A 25,262-nucleotide genomic window follows, 5' to 3' on the forward strand; every position below is an offset into this window, starting at 1 on the left:
GAAGAAGGATGTGTGTAGACAGTGCATCTGAAGTAAGATGGATGGATGAGTAGGATTTCAATAGATGTGTAGGGGGCGGGGTAGGCAGGAGAGAATGCAGGTGGAGGGAATACTGTGATCAAAGGAGCTAACAAAATGTTGTAGGGCATTTTCAGGCCACAAATTTAATCTGTGATGCTGGTGGCCCAGGACATATGTGAGAGCAGTGAAGGGAAAGAAGTAGTGGAAAATTGAGAGCAGCCTGCAGATGACCTTAAATGCCATGTCAGGAAATTGTATTTTATTCTCTGGGCAATACTGAATCATTGAAGGTTTTTTATTATGAGATAATACGAGGAGGTTTGGATTTCAGGAAGCTTACTTTATATAAACTGCATTGCTGGTTATGGCCAATAAAGCAACTCGAATGCCTACAGCAGGTGGACAAGACACATATAGTTGAAACACTTAGTGTCAGACAATAGGGCGTAGAGGGTAAATGTCCAGTTTGAAAAGGACAGCCATAGCTCTAGACACTTTTTCTAACTGATAATGGGGGCTGAGTGCTGCCAGTTAATCTCATTTTTCAATTAGCAATAGCAATCCAGATTTCTGTCTTCCAATTTTTAAATTTAGCTGTTGATACGAATATTAAAAATACATTATGGCAGGTCAAACAAAACGCATCTGCTGGTTGGACTTTGCCTGTGGATTGCTAGTTTGGGACCCCTGGGCTAATGTTCACAGTCCTATCTCTTTGTATCTCCTCCAGAATTCTACTTGTGAACATTGGTTAGAGACATCAATAGTCCTCCTATAGCAGAAGAGGATGAGTTGGAATGAAAGTACAGAAACATTCTTAGGCAAGACAGACGTCTTGGGAGCTGGTGTCAGATGGCCTTGATCTTTGAAGATCTACCTCTTTGGTCTGCTGTTACCCACCTTTCAGAGTTATCTGATAGTTACTTTATCCAGGATTTTTAGTTGTACGCAGTAGGAAAGATTGGATGGAGTGTGCTTGCTCTATCCTAACTAGAATCAGAGCCCTTCTACGTAATTTTTAAGCTTTATACAAAAAGCTCTTCTCTAGATTGGATAGTTATTGAAAGTAATGCCTGAGAACAGTGTTACCCCATATATCAGCATGTCCAATTGAGGATCCAGTACTCGATATTCACTCTGTGCCTTGAATTCATTGAAATACCCCTATTCTAGTCTTTTAATTATTTTTGTTGTTATTTTTATTAAAGCACAGGATCATTCTGGCTTTATAGCTGGTGTAGCTTTCCTACCCTCGACAGGAGTTATTTTCACATTTAGATTACACAGTCTCTTTACGGTTGACAAATACAATTTAAGTTTTCATCTAGATTACTACTTTGTTTTGCAGTGCTGAACCATTTTTGTTGGAGAAATGTCTTCAGAATCAGAAAAGGATAAAGAGAGGCTGGTGCAAGCTGCCAAAATGTTTTTCTTTCACATGCAAGATCTTGTTGCCTTCACTAACACACTTATTGAATTGTTTAACAGCACTATGAATACCCAGATCCACTCCATGAATGTGAAAGAAGATGCTAAAGTTAAGGATGTCTTTGAACAAATCTTTGCAATTTTTAAGGAGTTGCAATCTGTCCTGGAGGCAAAGTACGACCAGATGCAAAAGGAACCTTTATGTTCCAAGATTGCAACAGCGGTTTGCTCTATGGTTGAGCAGAATACCAGTGTAAAGGAGTTGCAGCAGTCGGCTAAGGAAATGTTCAAAAATGTTCATACACCAGTCATTGTCGCTGCACTGAACAGCAGTAACATCCTTGGCACTTTGGAATCTTCTCTTTCGCTCTTGATGACATGTCCCATCATGAATCTTCAGTTAAGTGACCTCTATAGAAAAGACACTGAAGACCAATCAAATGCCAACACATTGGAGAAAGACAAAAGTCCGGGTCCCTCCAAAATCGGTATAGTAGACATCTTGAAAAAATTGCAGGATGCACTAAAAGCTGAACATGTCAAGAACACCACTGAATCAGTTGCAGATCAGCTGGAGCAAATTGTCAAAACTCTGCGACCAATCTTAGAGCTTCTCCAAAAAGCCATAAATACCATGGAATCCAAGATTCCTGTGCCCAAGAAAGCCAGTGACCAGTAGGAGTGCAACAGTGGTGCTCATTTCTGTCAGAAAATCAGTTCATCTCCTACGAATTTTGGGAGTATGTTCTAAGACCTTTGCTGCCAGAAATGTGTTCTATTAGGACATGAGTGCAAAGAGTAGTCACCCGGAAGCCCATTTACCTCACGTTTTGCTTAATTCAAATAAAAATAATCAAAGAAAGCCTGCTTGACATGGCGGTTCACTAAACATAACATATTGTTCAGAAAATCAAGGTAATGTATTACATTTGGGGATGTCTCTAAACATTACACATCACCTTAACACATAATTAAAATAACCCTAAACTAATTTCCACTCTTGGTAATTCTATTTCTAGATTATACAGTGTGAAGTCCAGGTAGATGGAAACATTATTGTGAAATAACCTGGCAGAAACTACTGTTCAGGTGCAGGAACAATATAAAATAACCTCCTGCATTTTTAAAAGATTTTATTTATTTATTTGAGAGCAAGAGCAAGAGTGAGAGCGAGAATGAGCAGGGGGAGCGGCAGAAGCAGAGGGAGAAGCAGGTTCCCCGATGAGCGTGGAGCCTGATGTGGGGCTCGACTCCAGGACCCTGGGATCATGACCTGAGCCAAGGGCTGATGCTTAACCAACTGAGCCACCCAGCTGTCCCCACCTTCTGCATTTTTGTCACTCCTATACCCATCTCTGTATCATCAGTGCCTTACCTATCGTAAGCCAGCACTAAATACTTTTGGTATGGTTTATCCAGAAGTTAATAAGAACAATGAATGAAGAATAATAGTTTCCTTGCTTACTTGAATAAGAACAGAGCAAATGATTTATTCTCGTCTGCCTCCTACTGAGGTCTTATGATTAGGAGCTATTGGAGGTTCAAAAATGGAAGTGCTCTAACCTTTCACAGAGAAAAGACCGTAACACTCGTAGAAGTAGGATTTCTGAGATGCACTCGTATTGGGGAAGAAGCGTTGGACAAGTCCCTTTGCCTACCAGAACGTCTCTGGCTCTCATGCAACGGGAGAGAGTATGCTTTCAAGATTGCCCTATTCTACATGACAACTAATAGGAATGTTGTTGAGAATAAGAAAAGCCATTAATAACTCTAGTTCTTTGTGGAATTTTTCTTCGGAGAATACCTAAGTTTTGTCCTCATTCAAACACCTTCTCATCTAAAGTCTTAAATCCCATTTTCTCCTTTAAAAGTAAAACGTATTTCCCTACACTTAAAAATAAGGCCGCAGCATGAGAAACTAAAAGGGAAGAAAATTGTGAACGTTTGGTGGAGAGGGGGAAGAAGATGCTCTGTTTATGTCCTTTTTAGCCTGCGATGCAGTCACGTCCACCAAGGTTGCCAGGTCACCTCCCCAGTTGTGGCAACTTTGAAGTTTCCCTCGCCCGAGTCTGGAGCTCAGCTCCAAAGCCAAGCCTGCCATTGGAAACACCTCTGTAATTTTGAATTAGGAATCGCTTCCTTGCTTCCTAACAGTAAGACCTTCAGAATGTCCTGCGGCAAGGCCCAAGGGGATCTGGGCCATTTCCAGGACTTAGAGGGCTTGGAGAAAGGATGAATTTCAATACGTGAACTCTGCATTTTCTCTCAGCTCCAAATAGCTGGCTTATTTTGAGGACGTTTTTAAGTTGATCCATTTGCTACCCTGCCCTCAAAAATACACATACATAAATGGGAGGCGGGAGGTGCAGCTCTCACTATGTTACTTTTTCTGAACCTGTGTGTGTTCAGATTCTCACCTGCCTTCTCTGTCTTAAGATTGTGTTCCAGGAGGGGTGTCTGGGTGCCTCAGTTGGTTAAGCGTCTGCCTTCAGCTCAGGTCATGATATCAGGGTCCTGGGATCGAGCCCCACATAGGGCTCCCTGTCTGCTCAGCAGGGAGTCTGCTTCTCCCTCTCTCTCTGCCCCTCTCCCTGCTCGTGATCTCTCTTGCTCTTGCTCTCTCTCTCAAATAAATAAAATCTTTAAAAAAAACCCCAAAAGCAAAACAAACAAAAAAAGATTGTGTCCCAGGATATTGCAACAGCTGGGGGAGTCACAAGGAAGTGAACGGGACAAGGGCCAAGAAAAGTTCTGGACAGAGTCTGTCTGTGAAATGACTGGCAGCATGACTGGTGGCAGTTCGAGGGAGGTCCTCTCCACACGTCAGTGGGAATGGCAGCGAGTGCAGCCCCTTGAGGTCAGGAACAGTGGGTGGTTTTCAGATGCTGGTGGCTTCTGTGAGGCTGGCCATCACTGACAGTGCGTCTCACAGACATCTCACCACCGAGGACCCCTAATCTGCCTGGTCTGGTGACTTCTTGTCCGCTGCTGCTTCCCAGCCTGTGGACACATGGAGGCAGGAGCTCTTAACACTTCTACGAGTTTTACGGTCTTTTCTCCTTGAAAGGTTAGGGCACCTCCATTTTTGAACCTGCAATAGCTCATTACTCTTATTTAGTGTTTCTCTCAAATTCTTTGTTTTGGGTTCCTCTCATTTTCTCTCCATTCCTTCAGGTTTTGAAAAGCAACCTGGGGAAGACTCACTAGTTTCTACCTCATATCTAGTTTCATTCCTTCTCCGAGGCCACAAGCACAGTGTGGCCTAACTGAATGAGGCAATAGTGTGGAGGAAAAGTGAACTATCCTAAAGCACAACAAAATAAAACACATAGGCACTTGTTGCAAATAGATAAGGAAGGGAGGGAGGGAGGAAGGAAGGGAGGAAGGGAGGGAGTCCTGTAATACTTGTAATACCTTTTTTTCCCCCCACATTTCATCACTTGCCAATGTTTGGTCCGTGTTGGTGTCTCTGAAAACATCTAGTTCAATAAATGTTTGTTGAATTTTACCAAATCAAGATCTGGGTTCATAAAGTAGCAGTCAGTTTGATTCAGATCATTAGACAGCTCAGGCCAAGAATCACGGCTCTCCAAGTAAATCAAGCTCTACAGAAATTTTCTTCCACTGGATTTATTATGTTTTAAAGTCAGAGCAAATGGGGAGCTTCAGGACAATCAGATAGGCATATTAGAACACTGAATCGTAAAGACACAAATAAAACAATAAATGAAGCCAGAGTATTTTCTGTGTACACAAAAAGAAGAGAGGCATTGGTTAAAATCACTAGAGCGGATACTCTGCCACCTCCTAGAAGCCAGCTCTTTCAATGCGCCATGTGAATGTATTCATTTCATCTTTGAAGATAGCCCAGAACGAAAAAGCAGAAATTACAGGGAAATTTTCGAAACCGGTCTAAAGTTTCATGAACTTTGAATTGATTTAAACCAATGGTCCACTTCACAGGCTGCTTGCACAAAAACTTAGGACGCTAGGGAGAGATGGAATGAGTGCAAAGTCTGCACGTCCATCCCTAACCCATAAATGTGCACAGTTGGAGAGAATAACTTCTATCTCTGGAGATTGGTTCTATAAAGCGGCAGCCGGAGGAAGAGTTAAGTTATCTTTTCAAAAACCTGGTTATTCCTTTATGGATAATCCTGTAAGTCATAAGCCTGGAGGGCTTTTTTTTTTTTTTTTTTTTAAGATTTTATTTATTTGAGAGCACAAGAGGGGGGAGGGTCAGAGGGAGAAGAAGGGAGCCCGATATGGGACTTGATCCTGGGACTCCAGGATCATGACCTGAGCCACCCAGGGGCCCCTGGAGGGCTTCTTAAACACAGGTTCTGGGTTTCTGATTGTTCGGATTTGGGATCAGGCCCTAGAGTTCACGTTTCTACAAGTGCTTAAGGGACACTGGTGCTGCAGGTGCTGGGAGCATGTGTTAAGGTCACCGATCTAGGGGCGCCTGGGTGGCACAGCAGTTAAGCATCTCCTTCGGCTCAGGGCGTGATCCCGGCGTTATGGAATCGAGGCCCACATCAGGCTCCTCTGCTAGGAGCCTGCTTCTTCCTCTCCCACTCCCCCTGCTTGTGTTCCCTCTCTCGCTGGCTGTCTCTATCTCTCTTGAATAAATAAATAAAATCTTAAAAAAAAAAAAAAAAGATCACCGATCTAGCATGTCTCACTCAGAAGACTGATTTCTCATGGAGATCCAATGTGTTAGGCTGACCTTTCAGCTTGATCGGGCGGCTCTTTCCTCTCCAGTCCACATTACAGCTTTCCTCTGCCAGACCTAGTTCCTGACCCTTGCGTACACTGATCATTCCTATATCCCCTGTCTCTCTTCTACTCAGCTCTCCTTTTTCCATCTGAAGCCCTTCCTGGAACTTCATTTCCAATAAAAAGCAGTATCCAACCATAGGACAGAGGGATCTCACTTTTCTCTAAACTCGAAACACTTATTATTTGCATGTGTTTTAGCACTAAGTGCTTGACACAGACCTACGCTGACTTCTTCCGCTCACCCCTTGCTCCCACCCAGTGTCCCAAGGCCTCGCTCAAATGCTGCCTCCTCCCTGAAGCCTTCCTGGCTTCTTCTCTTGCCTCAGTTCTTTTGCACTCTTGTGAACAGAAGACTTGATATTCTGCTTTCTTTTGGTATTTCCTCTGTGACTTGTTCGTGTTTTTTTCTTCATTTCTCCCAAGAGAGTGCAAACTCATGGAAGATCTAGCTTAAACTATTCCACTTTTAATCCCCAAAGTGTTCTGTACATAGTTGTTTCAATAAGTGCATTAAGAGAAAAAAAATACTTGTAAGATGTTGGGAGGCTTTTCTACTGTCTCACGAAGGCTCACAGCAAAGCTTGTCCCCAGAGCCAGGCCCATGGGACTCTCTAGTCAGTAGCTGCTCACCAGCCAAGGTCCCTGGACAATAAATCACGAAAATTGTGTCTAGGGAAATTGCCTTATTAGGTATAGAGGCCAGTGGAAGCTGGGTGACAGAGGTGTGCTTGGCCCTGTTCTCAAAATTCTGTGTGAAGAATGATAGCATTAGATGCCTGAATTCTCAGTCAGGTGATTTTATGCAGCTAATTCCCCACCGAGTCTCTTCTCTCATGGTACCATCCCTTTAGAAAGTCCTTCTAGGGTCAAATGAGCAGATTGCACTTTCCTTGTTTCTTACCCAAATCTCAGAAAGGCTAAGGAGCATGGACTTCCATGATTTAAAGGGATAGAGCTGGTCCTCCCCTTCACTCTGTGTAGACCAATACCAGGGTCTTTGGAAATCAGGTAAAACAACCCCCATTGCCCCACTTATCTTATATACAACTGAGGAGAGCTGGAGAACATTCCCAGCTGTGAAGTTTGGTGATTTAGACTTCCTTGTATTTAATTACTGTCACATAGTGGGGACTTGATATATCTTTGATATTTGCTTGGTTATCAGATTTTTTCCCTCTCATATCTTCTCCTTTACATCCACACACATCCGCATGCTTTCCTAATAAATGTACCTAAATTTTTGATGATGATTTAAAATCCAATTTGCCATAAAGTCCCTCTGTAAATTAACTTATGAATTTAAATTCTAACTTTTGTATTATTTTAGAAACGTGTGGTACCCCATTACTGCCAGTGAATGAGATTTCATTAACATCTTTTATTAACTTTCCCTTTTATATCTCAGGTTTTCATATTTCCTCCTAAGCCTGCACTGGTTTGGTCTTGAATGCTGATAAAAATCTCTGAAGAAAATTTTACACCCGAATTATTTCTCTGGGGTTCAAAGCTTTTCCATTTGATGAAGAATTTGTTCTGTGCTTTCAAACTCAAGCTTTTCGATTTGCTCCTATTTAGGATTGCTAAATAAAAAAGAAGGAGTATTCATAACTCCTTTGATTGCTTGAGATAGGACATTTAATTCAATTATTTATGCAAATATATAATGTATTGATTTACGTAATTAAAAAAAAAAAGCCCAGGCTTCCAGTTTCAGGCATAGTTGGGTCTAGGGGCTCATATTCTCTCATCAGAACTGTTTCTTTCCATTTTTCAGTTCTTCCTTCATTGCGTTCGCTCTGTTCTCAAGGAGATAAAGTCTTCCCCACTGGGGGCGAGAGAGCTGCTAGCAGCTGTCGGCTCATACTCGTTCGGCTGTCATCAATCTCCACTCAATAAAAAGGCCCCCATCCCACTCCCAGTCCCAATTCCAAAAAATTACCATGACTGTATCTCACCAGCTCTGACTGGGTCCTTTTCTAGTCCACGATGAATGTCTGTGTTCTTGGAGAAGCAATATGCTGAGTTCCAGGTCTGCTCACAGGCAGTGGGCTGAGCCAGCCCTGCATCAGTGGATAACTGGGCAGAGTGGTTCCCCGAGGGTACGCAGGGTGCCCTGACTGGCGTCAAGCAAAAGGGCACAGAGAAAGCAAAACCACAAGGTTCTTTTATACTCCACTTTTGGAAGAGATGACAACACTGGTCCAAAAGGAGAAAGAAGCAATAACCACAGGAGCAGGGCTGTACTTTTTGCTGGAACCTGTCAAAATGAACACAAAGAGAACTTTTAAGTAGCAGAGTTAATTAAAAAAAAAAAAGACCTCATTTCTCCTTTGATTCACTTTTTTTTTAACTTAGAAAATTCCTAATAAAAGTATTTGAGGTGAGCTATTTTTAAAAAAGTATAGTCTTAGAATTTTTCCTAACTGAAAGAACTCCATTTGTTTATTTTGCAGATGAAACAGCACCAAGAAGTTCAGAGATTTACTCCAGGTTACCCAGCTAGTCGGTGTGTGAGATCTCCTGATTTTCCATCTTTATTGTCATCAGCGGCACCGTCACCATCACCATCACCAGTATCCTCATTTTTTTTTATTTAAAGATTTTACTTATTTATGTGACAGAGAGACAGCCAGCGAGAGAGGGAACACAAGCAGGGGGAGTGGGAGAGGAGGAAGCAGGCTCCCCGCAGAGGAGCCCCATGTGGGGCTCAATCCCGGAACGCTGGGATCACGCCCTGAGCCGAAGGCAGATGCATAACGAGTACACTACCCAGGTGCCCCACCAGTATCCCCATTTTAATTACCATCACCTTCATCACCATTATGAAAGCTAACATTGATTAGCAACTTACTCTGTGCTGTGGTCTGTTTTAGGCACTTGCTATCAGTTGGCTCATTTAAACCTCACGGGAAATCTACGAGGTATTTATTCTCATTATCCTCATTCTTCTGTTGATTAGACGGTGACACAGACGTGGAGAAACTTACCAAACATCGCACATCTAGTATGAGGTGAAGGCAGCATTCCCACTCAGGCAGTCAGGCTCAACTCTTTTTAGCCACAGTATTTTTCTCCGTACATTGCAAAATGCTCTAAAGAGTAGGCTCTCCTTTTCTACCAGCCTTCGCTGACTATTTAAGGTAGGAAAGTTGTTTGGGGGTCGGAAGACATTCAACTCTGTGATTGCCTCAGTATTTGAACATATTGCTTGATAGGATGACCAGATGATGGAGAAATATTTTCCCATTACTTTCACGTAATAATGCATAAAATCCTTTGAGTTTCCTGGAATTTCCTGGAATTCTCTATATACAAACAATATTTAAAATCCATTTTTACCAATAAGTGTAGACAAGGAAAATTAATGGTGCATACATATTTCTAAGCTTTTGTCAAAGTTCCTATTAAAATTATATTATCTGAATTCTCACAGGGACCTCGAGACCATAAAGACCACTTGAGCAGCTCATTCATTAGAATAACTCTCAAATATTTTTTGTTTTGTTTTCTCTTCACTAAGGCTGAGATCACAAGGACCTCTGACTCTGTCCTTTCTCACTTTTTAATGGGATACAATTCTACTGAAGAGGTATCAGAGAATATTGATTGACAGTGAAATAATATAGTGGGTAGAAATTATGGTTATTGGAAGTGATTAGCTTGGGTGTTGAAGCTTTGCCCCTAGCTGACCTTTATGTTAGTTACTCTCATTGGACCCGAGCTTTCTCATCTGTAAAATGAGAGCATCTCATCTCAAGACTGTTGGAAATACTAGGATCACTACCATTCCCCTTTGCTTTGCTTTATGGCTACTATAATGATTAATGCTCAAATAAGGACAAACATACGGACATTACTATTTTGTAATTATACTCATCCTTCAAAACCACCTTTTCAGCCCCCTTCATAATAACTAGGATATTAAAAAAGCTTACTTTAATTTTATTTTCTCAGGTTAAAGTAACTTTTCTTTTCTCTCTCGTTACTTTTTCTCTTTCTTACAGTCATTAACATTTCTACCTCATGCTTTATTATTATCATTATTTTTACATAGACAATAGATTTAAGCGAATAAATGAAAAACATCTCTGAATTAAATGCAATCTACAAAATCTTTCATTTAAGGATAACTCACATTAAATTTACTTTTGTATTTGTTTTTGCTTTTCTTTAAACTATCTATTCAATGTCTTTTATTCCCTCTGTATCCCAGCTGAGTATTTTTCAGATTGGAGATTGTGATGCTTTAATGCTTTATCATGACCATCGCTGTAATAATGTGATAAAATGCGTTAGAATAAAAAACACTAGAATTAAACGGCATGTGAACTGTGAATGATTGTCTTGTTATACATGCGTGGATAACACACATGCATGTGTGTATATTTGTATATTCACGTATGCAAAGTGAGTTGTAATGTAGTCACAGTCACAGAGGATTGAGACTAATATTAAGTTCTTAGTAATATTTTTGAACAGACAAATCTCCTGAAAGCAGTCTATAGAGAACATTGTCCTGGGCTTTTTGTCATAAACTATGGGAAAGGGTCTTACTTTTGTCCTTTATAAACTGAATAATCTCACACAAACTCTCTCAGCCTCAGTATTCACATCAGTATAGTGGGGTCAGTAACCAATGGACAGCGTGGTTCTAAGAATTAAACAGATAATGTGTGTGAAAACCTTCTGTGAATGTAATTTGCTACGTAAGTATCATTTTTTTGGTGGATTATCACCTAAATTTGGTCATCTCTGCCTTAGGGTATACAGTTCCGGGAGAAATACATAATTATTATACATTGTATTTCATGAACTCTGAATCTGTGAATTATATCAGATTGTTCAGAAAGAAACACTCGATCCCTTGAAAAAAGCAGAAGAAGTTAAAACTGACAAGCAGTATATCTAGTTAATCTGCTGTTTGGAGGCAAATGCTATCTATAGCCTCTTTCTGTCAAAATGTTACCTTTAGAGAGTTATCTAGGAAGCAGTTCACACTCAAACAATGGTAAGCATTGTTTCTTCTGTCTCTTCCTTTGTGTTTTTCTTCACTGTCAATATCACTGAAGCTCACAGTTGTGCCATGAAACTATTAGCCCACTTCCATGTGCAAAGTACTTTCCCAGAGTTTCTCAATTGTGATTGAGAGGTTGGATGCCAAGTACTGCCGCAACATTCCCCTTTGTCCCCGTTTTATAGATGAAGAAACAGCCTTATAGGTTGTCATTTACACAAGACCACAGAGCTACTAACATATATGCCCAGCCCTTCCTGTCTCCAAAGTGTGGTCTCTTTTCACCATGCCCTGTGGTCTCCTAGATTCATTCAACTACTCTTTCTTTCTCTCTTTCCTTCCTTCCTCCCTTACTTCCTTTCTTTCGTTTAAAGGTTTTATTTAATTATTTGAGAGAGAGATAGCAACAGAGATAGCGAGAGAGCAGGACCGGGGAAAAGAGGAAGAAGCAGGCGTCCCGCTGAGCAGGGAGCCTGATGCAGGACTCCATCCCAGGATATGGGGATCATGACCTGAGCCGAAGGCAGATGCTTAACTGACTGAGCCACCCAGGCGCCCCTCAATTGCTCATTCTTTCATCCATTCGCCTGAGACAGATACTCTACTTCAAGGTTAATGATGCCATAAATAGGGAAAACTAGTTTGAGATAAAGCCCAGAGTAAAAGAAAACAAGGAACAGGAAGTTACTAAAATAAATAATATATAACAGTAATAGTAGCTGCAAGTTTTGAGTACTTACAAGTGTCAGAATCTGTTGTAGGAGCTTTTACATGCATAAGTCATTTTATCCTCACCAGAATCCTATAAGGGAGGTTTCCTTACATTCCCCCCCCTGTATTACATACAAAGAAATGGAGGCACACAGGGACTAAGCCATTTGCCCGTGTTCTCACTGCTAGTAACTGGCAAAGTTAACATGTAAAACCAGGCTAACTACAAAAGGTGACTGTATTTTCTCTAGAAATAAGCGTAAGAATTTTGATTATGCAAAACATTTTAACAAATAAATCCTTCTTTGTGAATCCAGTGATACAGAACAGAGTACGTATTTGTGTGTTTACAGATTTTTGGCACGGATTATTTTCCTGAACAAAGCAACATTTAAGGACAAATAACTAACATAACATAACATATTTTGAGTCTTTCAATGGGCATGAAAACATCTGTTTCTATGGTAACCAGTATAGGTCACTAGAGGGGTGACAGAAGGATTAGAAGGGAGAGCTGTTAGTGAATGTTTTAAACAATTTTTTCTTTTGCAAATGCCCTTGCTTAAATATATTATGCTACCAATTTAACCTTTTGACTCTGAAGGCGACAGATTCCTGGGTACTCTTTGAATTTGAGAACTGTAGTTACAAGTTAACAGAACCAATTTTGAAATAAATCAAAGGACTGGGGAAACTACACTCTCTAATCTGTTGTCTTTTCGTTGGGAGGATTACAGTGTCGTGGCTGACCAATTTTAAAGGTCTTTGTGTTGTCTTTTTTTTTTTTAATTTTTAATTATGTTCAGTTAGCCAACCTATTTGTGTTGTCTTTCAAATATGATGTCTGTCAGATTAAGAGGGAACAGGAGAGGAAACAAGTCATCGGCTCAGAGGAACTTTTTGAAACTTGTGGTTTCTGCTTGGGGAAAAAAATGAAGGGATAAGAAACAGTCTCCTGAGAGGATTCCAGTTTCGTGAGGAATTAGATATCAGTCCTCCAGAATACCATCTGGGAATCCCTAGACTAAGGTTGATGGCAGACAATAGCAGTCAGCTAGAAAATCAGGTCTGGGGACAGTCCACTGATCTTACTCCCTCCCAATGAAGGACTCCCAGAAAAGAAAAACACACCACCTCCCTCCTCCTATCGTTCATGTATGGCTCAATCCAATACTGCTCCAGGATGTTGGGATAAGTAGAGTGTTACTGGTCAGTTAACAGAAGTGACTTAAGGAAAGTTTCAGAAATAGCTTACTCATTGAGAAAATAGATACCACTGCAGTGAATAGCTGAAAGCATCATGAAATTAATCACACTTTTTTTTTTTTTGTAATCAGTAGCAACAGGGGGATATTGGTTGTGTTTATGTCAAGATTATATAGTCTTTTGTCCTCAACTAAAGTGTCTGTGCGGACACCAGCCAATGGCAGCCTTGAGGCTTCCCTCAGTTGGCTTCTATATGAGGTTTAGGGAAAGCAGAACTGGAGGCTGGAGCAGCCTTCTCTACAGCTCTCAGCCAGAGCCAGTGGAGTCCAAGGAAGTCTAGCATCCCTGCAGCTTGAGCTGATTCTTCTTCCTCTTTCAATCTCTTAAATAGTTCTGTAGTTGTGCTGGCTGGGAAGACACTCCCGTGCCAGCTCTTGGCCCACCACACAATGTCTCTGACCAAAACACCTATGACCAGGGGTCATTTTATTCTGCCATTTACAATCTCTTCCCAAGACTGCACAGTGGTGAATTTCTAGGAAAAATTAAGATGTAGTAACTCGCATTGCAAATGACCACATTCCAGTCAGTTATATCGTGGCTATAGCACCTTATTTTTGACTAGGGGTTGAATTTTCTAGAATATTTACTCTTTCTAGTAAATATTGAAACTGTTTTTAGTCAGTTGAGTTATCTGGTCATCTGACCCAAAGACCAGATCACTTGGAAGCATTGAAAGAGAATGCTTCATTTATTCACTCATTCAACAAATATGGACTTTTTTTTTTTCAACAAATGTAGATTGAACGCCTCCGTGTGCCAGGACACTAAAGTTAATATTGGTTAACACTTATTTACCATTTATTACATGCTAGGTCAGGTAGAAATACTTTAGCATTTTATATTTTATTTTATTTTATTTTATTTTATTTTATTTTATTTTATTTTATTTTATTTTATTTCCACAAGAACCCTGTGGGTCTCTATTATGATGCTCTTTACATAGTTGAAGAAACATAGGGAGTTTAAGCAACTGGACTGAGAACACAGCTAAAGAATGGTACAAGTTGGATAGGAATCCAGACAGTGGATTTGGGGTCAAACTGCCTGGATTCCCTGCCCAACACTGAAATACTAGGTAGTCACATGTCTGCCCACAAAGTGTTTATAGAGCAAAACAAGATTACTGATTCCCTTAAGTATGATTTGTGATCTCAAATATCTGCTCAAGACCAGCCAAGCTTCCAGAGTCTAGCGATGTGCATGGCTACTCCAGCTAAGCCTTAACTCCAAGTTGAGTAGCTTCCTGAGAGGAAAGCAAAGATCATTAGATTAGTGGGGAGGGTCTCGAAATAGTTTCCTTCGAGACTTACGGAGTAGAGAATATGGGTAATAGTTTCTATTACACACTCCTTTTTTCTCCGTCTCCTACAGTTTGAGGTAAATGTTCTACAACTTTTTACTTAATATATTTTCCTGTGCTCATCAAGCCAGTAGAAAATTTTTTGTCTCAACTTCATCAGGATGAGGATGAAGCAACAGTGTAGTTCCGAAGAACCGTGGAAAGTGGCTATGAATGTTCTTGTTTATTATCAAAATCTCACTGTTTGCTTCACACTCTAGTTTTCCATTCTCCTCTGCAAACACCAATCTCTTGGTTCTGTGAACAGATACTCATTTCACTCGTATTGCTGCCTGCCACCCTTCTGAGCACAGGCAGGAAGAGATAAAAGTATCGATAGGTCCCCTCTCCCCTGGTCTGTGTTTGCAGATAGGCCAGAGTGAGCAGGTCCAAGACCTCAGCGTGGGTGCCAATTTCAGGATCATGGTAACACTGCAGCCCCAAAACGCTGAGAAATGCTGATGGCCTGAATTACTGACAGTAGCGATAATGATGGAGTAGAGAAAGAGTCAGGGATATTTCCAAGGTAGACACGGCAGTTAAGTATTGAGTGTGAACACATGTGGATAAGGACGATCTCCTTTCTAAATCAAACAGGGCACAGCACTTGCCACAGAACTACCGTTTTGTGCAGGGACTGTGACTGGCAACAGACAGGGACGGAATGGGGTGGCCACATATTTTTCTAAAAAGGATCTTAACAATATTTTTTTGTTCTGTGATGTCTCCAATTTCTCCTGCTGCAGTTCATTTTTCACAATATCGTCAGAGCTCTTGCTAAAATACTGATCTAATTGAAGCTCTACTCCTTAAAAACTTCTAATGACATCTCATTACCTTTAGCATGAAGTTTGAAAGTCCTTAGCAGAATACAAGAGTTTGAACCATCTGGCCCGTCAGAAATCTCCCCACCTCAAGCAATCCCCTATTCCTTTTCTACTCCTAGCCTCTTCCTGCATCCTCTACCTCCTAAATTCCAGCCATCCAGAATTGTAGAGATTCCCTAGACACTGGCTGTTTGAAACCTCTGTGATTCAGCATATGCCTTTTTCTGCTTTCCATGGCTTTCCCCCTCATCTTTCACTGAAAACCCCCATTCCTACTTCAAGTCCCACGGGGTCCTCTATCAAGAAGACTTTCTCACTTTCTCCAGAGAGAATGAGTAGCTTCCTGCACCGAGAAGCCACAACCCTTGCTTAAACATCTGGTGTATTGCTTAGTGCTTTTGAGTGTGGACATTTGCACATATTTCTATTTTTCATTAAACTAAAACTCCTCCTGGGACAGTGATTTTGCTTTGTTCATTTCATATCACCTGGTGCCTCCCATCCCAGTTCCTGAAACATAGAAGATGCGTAATAGATAAGAGTGAATGAATAAATCATGCCTCCGGCTTTACTTACAGCGCTCCTTACTCCTGTAATGACCATGACAAAAAAAAAAAAAAAAAAAAAAAAAAAGAAAGTTTGAAGGCAAAGGTAAAAATGCTCTATTTTAGGCGCTTTTTCAGTAGAGGTTTACTCCCTGTGTCTAGAATGCCCCACATATTAGTGCCACTGAAGAAACACATTTTTTTTCCCCTAGAGGTAGCTGGGGAGAGAGAAGGAGAGGGAAACCAAGAAATGAGGCAGGTCTTCTCAAATTTGTCAGTTCCACCATTCCTGAAGGCCAATTTCCATGTTTTTGGCCTTTCCCCCAATAAGCCCACTCAGAAAAAGAACTTTTTTAAAAGAATAGTGGTCTGTGATCCTGATAAGAGTAGATTCCATTTAGATCGATAATCTAATACCTTTCAGCAGCTGACAGTTATATGCGCTCACGTTCCCAGCCGATTGCAGCTGCAACCAATTTCCTCTCGGGTGGGAGCTCATGTTTACAACTTTGAACACCTCATAGGGAGGGACCAGGACCTCCTCCTTGAGCGAGACTTCTTGTACAGGTGCACCCAGGCAGGTAAATATGGTAAATAGAGTTTGGTTCCCAAACTTCTGTGCTGCTTCTTTCAAGCGGGAGGTGGAGAGAAATTGGCCAAATCGGATGATGGCACCTCTGTAGGCTTCCAAGTAGATACCCTTCATCTCATGATGCACCTCAAAACACAGAGAGTCATTCTTCATGACCATTTCTTCCCGTAGCAGCTGGATTGCTGAGGTCAGGTAGTAGTGTAGGTATTTGAAATGGAATGAATGTTTATACTGCTGTGGAGACCTCCCAGCACTGGCCATGGCTCTAGTGAAGTCCGTGCGGACACTGTTGTTTGATGTATAAACCAAGATGGCCACAGCGTGTGTAACAGTCATGTTCTTGGGGAGATCTTTTGCTTGGTTCAGCCAGGTGAAGTGGGCATTTGCCCAGACCCTGTGGTAATTTCTATATACTTTTAGTTCTTTTGCAAAATAATCCCCTTGACTTAGCTTCTCCATGACCTGTGGGCTGCAGCCTTGGTACTGATCATCAAAGGAATCTGGTGCCAAGTCAAAGTCAATGTTAACTGCAACCTATAGGAAAACAAAAATCTTGACTTTAACTTTTCCAATCACATGGTGGATGTGGTGGCTGACTTGCTATTCTCCATAAAGCCAAGTCTTCTCAAAACGTATTTGCTGAGATAAGTTTCACCCATAATCAATACCCCGCCCTAGTACTTCCTGCATCAGTGACCTGTGCCAGAGATGGAATTTGGTTTGATAAATATTACTGAAAGCTCAAAACAACTCACCTCCTCAGGGAGGAAGTGATCCTTCTGGCATAACCAAAACCAGTATTTTTGCATAGTGCTTTGAAGAAAAACAATTATGATATTAAATTTATGTATACTTTCTGTTTCCCTTCACATTCTGTCATGGATGTTCAGGACTATCTCTTTTATGAATACCTAAGACTTGCATTAAGTCTTTGAACTTTATTTAAGAAAAAACTTCAGTGATGAGTAAAGTTGGGTTCTCCCAAGGGGTCCCCAGTAAATAACAGCCCTCTCTTCTGACCAGGATCTGATTTAAAAATTGAGGAAAAAAGAGCATGTATGAAATATAAAAGATCATCTTTACTACTGAATTGTGGGGGCACACATCTTTAGGTCTGATGGCAAGTAGATTTGTTAAGAGTAAACCCCAGAACAAGGCAGACTTGCCGACTGAGCTGTAGACAGTGTTGGATTGTGGCCTGCCCAAAGATAAGATTCTCGTCACAGAGGAACACAGAGCTCATGCCCTTTTCTGTCAGACTAACTCCCAGAAGGAAGAAGAGCAGAGTCAAACTCAGAATGCCCAGTTATTATTACTGATGTTACCAATCAACCACATTTGCCCACCCCGAGGGGAGTGGTACAGTGCTCAGGAGTGTGCCTAAGACAGTCCCTTCTCCTAGAAACCAGGAGTGTGAAAAAGAATTTCCCATGGGTAGTCAATTGAATGTCAGTTATTAATATTTAGTCCATATTAAACTGAAGTTAGAGATTTGAATACAAGTTCATTAAGTATCATCAGTCTATTTTTTAGAGCCATAATTTCAACTATCTAAATTCCAAGATGTTTTCTTCTTGGCAAAGAAACAATGCTTTTCTAATAAACAGCATTCCTTATACTAGGAGATAAGATTCCATCTGGTCAATGTCAAAGATAGTACGGCTAAACTCAAAAACATACCATTTGGTGTTTTACTGTTATTTATGATGAGAAGACATCTAGGTGTGTGTAAAATGGAGCAGATTTTTAAGACTGCTTAAATGATTTTTACCAATAACTCTTTTTTTAGAAGGTTTACAAATAGGCCTACAGAATCTATTTAAGCCAAAACAAAACAAAATCAATCGTATCATGTTCTGTAACATCTTGTGAGCTCTGAACACTTTAATATATCACTAGATCTCAAATATGTACTCTGTTATCTCTTAACATTAGGTTATTTTTCATCATATTGAACTTTAAATTATAATACTTCTTTTGAGTTGATCCCTATGAAACAGTCGAAAGCCAAATAGGCTTTATTTTGCATCATTTGTCCTACAGAAGCAATGTTTTCCTTAAATTTTATGGAGAATCAAGAAAATAACATTATGCCTCTAGCTTCCATTAATGCCAAATTTATAAACTCTAAAGAATTCCACAATTTTTAAGAATAGTTTTCAACACCCTTCACTAGCATTATTGGTTAAAACATCTGAATGAGGGGTACCTGGGTGGCTCAGTCTACGTGTCTGCTTTTGGCTCAGGTCATGATCCCAGCGTCCTGGAATCGAGTCCCGCATCCGGCCCCTGCTCAGCAGAGAGCCTGCTTCTCCCTCTCCCGCTCCCCCTGCTTGTGCTCTCTCTCTCTCTCTCTGTTACGTAAATAAAATTAAAAAAAATTTTAAAAACAATGTCTGAATGAAATCAGATCCCAAGTGACTAAAGGTCATTTAAAGGTTGTCACCAGGAAAGGATCGCGCCCTACCTCCGAACTCCAGGTGGGTGTCTGCAGCGCAGAGAACAGCATCAGGAGAGGAAGTGGCCCCGACTGGAGCCAGATTCTCATCCCGGGGACTGCAGTAGTCGTTGGGAGAATCCTCTTGCCTCTGGTGGTCAATGGACGGTATTCGTTGGTGTTACAAACCCTTCTCTGCTCTTGCAGCTTCATCTTGAAATGAGGGCTCCGCGTTCTCCTCCGGGATTTTCTTTGGGTGAGTCTTAGCAAGAACTTTCCTTGTTCATGTCTGATTGAGATTTCTGTCGACCACCTCCCACCAGCCGTTTCTCCCAGGGAAGCTATGGGCTCCAGCTTATTTGCAGAGCTGAAATCTCTGCGAAAATAGGCAGATCTGTGCACCAAATAAGGGATTGTGAAGTGAACTCGTTAGTTTCCAATTGAAAAAAAAAATCCCTTATCTAGTCTGTGTAGGGGGAATTCCAGAGGCCTGTTAAGGGTCAGGCTCAGCGGCTCAACCTTAACTTCTCAGGAAGACAGGAAAGGCACGCGCTGCACAGTGTTGGGGGCCAAGTGCCATTATCTGGAGCTGCAGGTTTCCATTGCGAGGGATGATTGGCTCACGCGGGCTGCTGAGGAGATGCCACCTCAAGGTGGGGCTGTGTCCCGCGCATCTGGTGCTGCTGATAGGCCCTGCCCGGAAGGGGCTGATAGGAAGCAGCTCACCTTTTAGGATTACTGTCAGAAGGAAGGCTCTTGTTGCTGCTTTTCCGCGGTAACTTTGAAAGTCTCCAATCTAGAAATGACACCTGTTGGGGTCACAGCTCTTCCCCGCTTTCTCTTCTGAAGGCATCAGAACTAGTTCCTACTGGTTCATACTAGTTCAGTCTATAGTGAGTCCTAATGACTACTGTCTGAACAGCTGACCTCAATCCAAAGGAGGGTCCAGTGTGCCGAGTTAATGCCGCACGCGCGCTCTTTGAACACCCTTTCTCAGGGGCTCCTGGGTGGCTCAGTCATTAAGCGTCTGCCTTCGGCTTGGGGCGTGATCCCAGGGTCCTGGGATGGAGCCCCACATCCGACTTCTCCTCTAGGAGCCTGCTTCTTCCTCTCCCACTCCCCCTGCTTGTGTTCCCACTCTCGCTGGCTGTCTCTCTGTCAAATAAATAAATAAAATCTTTAAACATCCTTTCGCAGGCCCTTCCCTTTCTAGGTTGAACATCTTGCCTCTATTCCCAGTCGTTGGGGTAATTGTTCTTGCAACTCTTTCCCATCTGCACTTCCCAGTTCGTTATTTAACTGTTAAGAGAAACTAAAGCCCATTCTTAAAAATTCTGTTATTTATTTTTTAGCACTCTAAAAATAGTTTTTCATCTAAATTTTCTGGTGATCACGGCTGTTCTTTTTTTTTTTTTTTTTTTTTAATTTTTACTTATTTATCGGAAAGACAGAGAGTGAGAACCTAAGTGGAGAGAGGGAGAAGCAGACTCCCTGCTGGGCAGGGAGCTGGATAACAGGCTGGATCTTAGGACACTGAGACCATGACCTGAGCCAAAGGCAGATGCTTAACCAGCTGAGCCACCCAGGTGTTCAGCAGTTCTGTCTCATTACAAAAGTTCAGGATATTCAGACAAGTATAAAAGAGGACACAAAATTACCCATAACCTATCACCTGGAGGAAGGTACTGTTTAGATTTAGATTTGGTGCTGCACTCACACACACACACACACACACACACACTCACACACACACACACACTCACACATTTAGGACTGAAATAATATAGTATGCAACTTTTCATACTATTTTTTCCCTTAACATTTTTAATGTAAGCACATCTCTATATAATTTAATAATTATTGAAAACCTGATTTTTTCCACTGTTGCACAATAGTCCACGCGAGGTACTACCGTGCAGTGAAATGTGGAGTGGATCCACGGATCTGTCTCAGAAGCGGATTGATCAGTGACTAGAACATAATAGTACCTACCCCATTGAATGCTTTGATCTGTTCCTAATTCTTAAGATAGCATCTGGTACCGAGAAATAAATGACATGAAGAAATAAAAACAATTATCATTATTTGTACAAAGGTTTATTGAATAAATATATTGACCTGTGAATGTGTTTTGGACATAACATCTTTTTTTTTTTTTAAAGATTTTTATTTATTTATTTGACACCGAGAGAGACAGCCAGTGAGAGAGGGAACACAAGCAGGGAGAGTGGGAGAAGAAGAAGCAGGCTCCCAGCGGAGGAGCCTGATGTGGGGCTCGATCCCAGAACTCCGGGATCACGCCCTGAGCCAAAGGCAGACGCTCAACGACTGCGCCACCCAGGCGCCCCCATAACATCTTTTTTTAAAAAAGATTTCATTTATTTATTTGATAGAGAGAGTACAAGTAGGAGGAAGGGTGTGGGGGAGAGGGAGAGGCAGACTCCCCGCTGAGCAGGGAGCCCAATGCGGGACTTAATCCCAGGACCCCGGGATCATGACCTGAGCTGAAGGTAGACACTTAACCGACTGAGCCACCCAGGCGCCTCTGGACATAAATCTTTGTGCACTTCTCTTCCTGAAACTCTAAGACCCCATTCTGGAGATATGACCACAGATCATTGACATGCATATTTTTTTAATTTAATGGAAAACACAGGTAGTGTCTGAAATAACCCTTTTAAGACTTTTAAGATTCTTAAGTTTCCTCATTATCGATAAACTATTCATTTGGAGGATTGAGGTGTGAGGAAGAGCACTGGCGCCTAAAAACTTGAGTTATGGGTTTAGTCCTACAGGTTGCTGGCTGAGTTAACTTAAGAAAATAAAGAAGCTGTGCTGAGCCTCTGTTTCCTAACCTTACAGATCTGTCAAAAGTAAATAATAGTTATCTCTTATCGGGAGTATACTGTGTTTCAAGACCCTTTAGTATAGGTCTTTTTTTTTTTTTTTTAAAGATTTTATTTATTTATTTGACAGAGAGAGAAAGAGAGGCAGCCAGCGAGAGAGGGAACACAGGCAGGGGGAGTGGGAGAGGAAGAAGCAGGTTCCCAGTGGAAGAGCCTGATGTGGGGCTCGATCCCAGGACTCTGGGATCACGCCCTGAGCCGAAGGCAGACACTTAACGACTGAGCCACCCAGGCGCCCCCCTTTAGTATAGGTCTTATCTCAACCCACAAGACAACTGTGAGAAGGGGATTGTCTAACTTCCACATCACAGGTGCATTTCGTGAGGCTGTGTGAGGTTAAACAGACTGTCAGTGATCAAAGATTCTTTCCTCTCACCCCGTTGGCCCCCTGCCTCCAAAAACTCTAAAGGAGTCGAAGTGTCATTTTATTCCTACTGTCTGTGAAGTTTTGCTGATTTTCCTAATGTGACTGCCACTTCTAGACACATACCACTAGGGGGAAGCAGGAGCCTTCGTAACCTTTTTATACAACAGTCCAGAATTTCAAGGAGGAAGAGAGAAAGGGAAAGAAGGGAGGGAGGGAGAGACGGAGACAGAACCAGTGAGAGAGAGGGAGGGAGGGAGGGACGGAGGAAAGGATGAGGAAACACAGACAATAAAATGAAATAGGGAAAGACAAGAGGTCTGATGTGTGTGTGTACATTTTTGGATAATGGAAACTATTTTCTGACAATGTTTAAAGTCAGTAAAAAAAAAATCTTTTGCCTTAGGGGCTGTTTTAGGAAAGTTCCCATGTTTCCTGTTTCCATGTGTTCCATGTTTCCTGTTTCCATGTGTTCCAAGTTCCCATGTTTCCTGTTTCCATGTGTTAATTTAATATTAATTACTTTAGAGCTTGGAGTTCACTCCGGTAGCATTTTCTTGATGATACCCAGTTCTTCAAAATGCAACCTATTTCTGCTGTCTTCATGGGTAAAATTGCACATAACTGTGTTGGTGTTTTGCCTTCACCTCTTCCTAGTATTTTTGAATTCGAACAAGCTATGTTAGTCCTCAGTCCATCTTCTTCACATGTAAAAATGGAGATGACGTCACTCTTAGAGGGCTGTGACGGCAGTGAAATTGAGATACTCGATAAAATATCATGGAATGGATCCATGAACCATACTGCCTTGGAAGCAGATTGATTACTGAATAGGACACAGGCTCTTGAGAGAGACACCTTAGTTCAGTTCCTAGTTCTATCCCATCGTTAATGTTTGACCTTGGGCAAGGTCTTTTACCTCTCTATTCCTCAGTTTCCTGTTTCCTAACTGCCACTGACAGCAGTTTCTCAAGGCGTGTTGACTCTTTTTATGCTCTACTCAGATTTGTAAAGACCAACTCATAGAGTATCCAACAAAGTGAAAGATACTTTTTATTAATGTTTTAAATAAACAGCTGTTTAAGGAAAGGTTTTGCCCATTTTCTAGAATAAATTCTAAACATCTAGAGTAGTTTTCTACAGCTACTTTTGGAGCATAGGTTGAAGTCATTGCTAGAGGGTCTTGTCCAGGGAGAATTGTATATTTTGCCACCGGCCTAAAGGTTTTGAAATGAGACTTAGTATTTCCTGTTTGGATCTCATTAAACTCCTTGGGACCTGTGTCAATTTAACGAGGATATCTTACTGCCAGAAGTCCTTGTTGTCCAAAGGAGGGTTGTTTGATGGAGACCCCCAACTTTGGTAATTCAGAATGGTTTTAACATTTTAACTTGTCGGTTCTCTTTTACCCTCAATACCCTTATAAAAGTGAGCATGACTCGCTTAAATTAAAAATTTTAAACTTACAGGAATGTCGCAAGTCTGTGCAAGGAACTCGCATGTGTCCAAGGACCTCTCATATCCTGTACCCCCGTTAGACAGCACATATGTTTAGATTTTGAGATTTTGCCCTGCTTCATCTATCATTCTCTCTCTTTTTTCTAAACCACTCGAGAACTAATTGCAGACATCATCTCCCACTGGAAAATTAAACTGAGGCATATTAAAATTTTTAAGAGCTTATTTGAGCAAAAATAGATTCAGATCAGGCAGCACCAGCCCAGAAGTGATTAGGAGAGCTCCTCCACCAACAGGAGCCAGGGGCAAGATTTGTATAGAGGAAAAAGTGAAAGCAAAGCAAGACATTATTTGATTGGCTGTAGCTTAAGAATTTGCCTCATTAGGGAAGACTAATTGGCTGTTTGTGACTGGTTGTCCTTACGTTTTGATTTCTTCACCTGGAGGTCTTTGTGCACTTAGGTTTTGGCTTGCTTGCTAGGCTGCTAAGCTATTAGAACCATCTCAGTCAGATGGCCTCCTTCTTTAATTAACACACGTGACCATTAAAGACCTCAGAATTTATTTCTTAAGAACAAGGATGTTCTTTTTTAGAACCACAATACAATGACCAATATCAAGAAATTTAACATTTATAGAACACTATTATCTTATGCATAGTCCATACACAAATTTCATCAACCTTTCCTATAATTTCCTTTCTTGCTCTTTTCCGGGATCACCATTTGCATTTAGTTTTCGAGCGTCTTTAGTCTCTTTAAATCGGAACATTTCTTCAGTGTCCATATTGCTTTTGACCTTGACGCTTCCAGTTATTTTGTAGATGTCTTTCAGTTGGGGCTTATCTATTATTTCCTGATGATGAGATTCAGGTCATAGAGTGTTGGCAGGGAAATCACAGAAGAGGTGTACTATCTCAGGAGGCCCTTGCATCCATTACTTCGACAGATTTGTAACGATACTTGGGAGATGAATCATTTCATTATGAAACTTGTTATCTAAACTTTCTCATTTCTCCTTCCGCCCCTCCCCCTCCCCTCCCCCCCCCTCCTCCTCTTCTTCTTCTTCTTCTTCTTCTTCTTCTTCTTCTTCTTCTTCTTCTTCTTAGTATAAGACCTTAGTGTTGGGAACGCCTTTTTTCATCATCTTTTACCCACTGTGAACTTCCTCCTCAACATTCTTGACAGAACAACTTCTGTTGTGTGTGTTCCTATGGTATCGAGATGTATAATAAATATATATTTGCTCTTGTCTGTGGTTTGTGCCACACACTCTTAAACCCTTTGTAATTTCTTAAGTGCTAAGAGCTTTAGGGGCATCTTTTCCAGTTCCTGAAATAGCTCCAGAGCCATAAGGGTGAAATGGGTGTCTGTTGTCATTCCAAACCAGCCCCTTTCAACCATACCTGAGTTATGTTAATGAGGCGGTGCCTTAAAGCGCCTTAGGAAGTTCTGGTTCAGGATGGCTTTGTAGGAAGACTCTGAATTCACCTCCTTCAGGGCATACACCAAATTATACCTATTAATAGAACAGTCCCTCCTGAAGAACTGAGGGCTGACGGAACAGATC

General features: G+C 41.3%; 2 protein-coding genes across 2 annotated transcripts; one reads left to right on the plus strand and one right to left on the minus strand.

Moving 5' to 3' along the window:
* The first annotated feature begins 1,393 nt into the window (after nucleotides 1-1,393).
* Nucleotides 1,394-2,128, plus strand: C25H12orf60 (chromosome 25 C12orf60 homolog). The gene has a single exon (XM_045781417.2). It carries the CDS (start codon nucleotides 1,394-1,396, stop codon nucleotides 2,126-2,128), a length of 735 nt encoding a protein of 244 aa, XP_045637373.1.
* Nucleotides 2,129-5,063: 2,935 nt separating this feature from the next.
* ART4 (ADP-ribosyltransferase 4 (inactive) (Dombrock blood group)) lies at nucleotides 5,064-19,530 on the minus strand. The gene is made up of 3 exons (XM_045781416.2): nucleotides 18,996-19,530; nucleotides 16,354-17,062; nucleotides 5,064-8,488 (listed from the first exon to the last, which is right to left on the minus strand). Exons 1-3 carry the CDS (start codon nucleotides 19,176-19,178, stop codon nucleotides 8,397-8,399), a joined length of 984 nt encoding a protein of 327 aa, XP_045637372.2. The 5' UTR covers nucleotides 19,179-19,530; the 3' UTR covers nucleotides 5,064-8,396.
* Nucleotides 19,531-25,262: the final 5,732 nt, after the last annotated feature.

Source organism: Ursus americanus, chromosome 25 (genome assembly GCF_024610735.1).
Source record: "Ursus americanus isolate L20-20 chromosome 25, mUrsAme1.1.p, whole genome shotgun sequence".
Classification (NCBI taxonomy): domain Eukaryota; kingdom Metazoa; phylum Chordata; class Mammalia; order Carnivora; family Ursidae; genus Ursus; species Ursus americanus.

Coding starts and splice junctions, on each gene's coding strand:
- C25H12orf60 (XM_045781417.2), top strand. CDS start 1,394: ATGTCTTCAGAATCAGAAAAGGATAAAGAGAGGCTGGTGCAAGCTGCC.
- ART4 (XM_045781416.2), bottom strand. CDS start 19,178: ATGAAGCTGCAAGAGCAGAGAAGGGTTTGTAACACCAACGAATACCGT. Junction 17,063..18,995: donor CACCCACCTGGAGTTCGGAG/GTAGGGCGCGAT, acceptor GTTTTCCTATAG/GTTGCAGTTAACATTGACTT. Junction 8,489..16,353: donor TAACTGTCAGCTGCTGAAAG/GTATTAGATTAT, acceptor TCATTTTGACAG/GTTCCAGCAAAAAGTACAGC.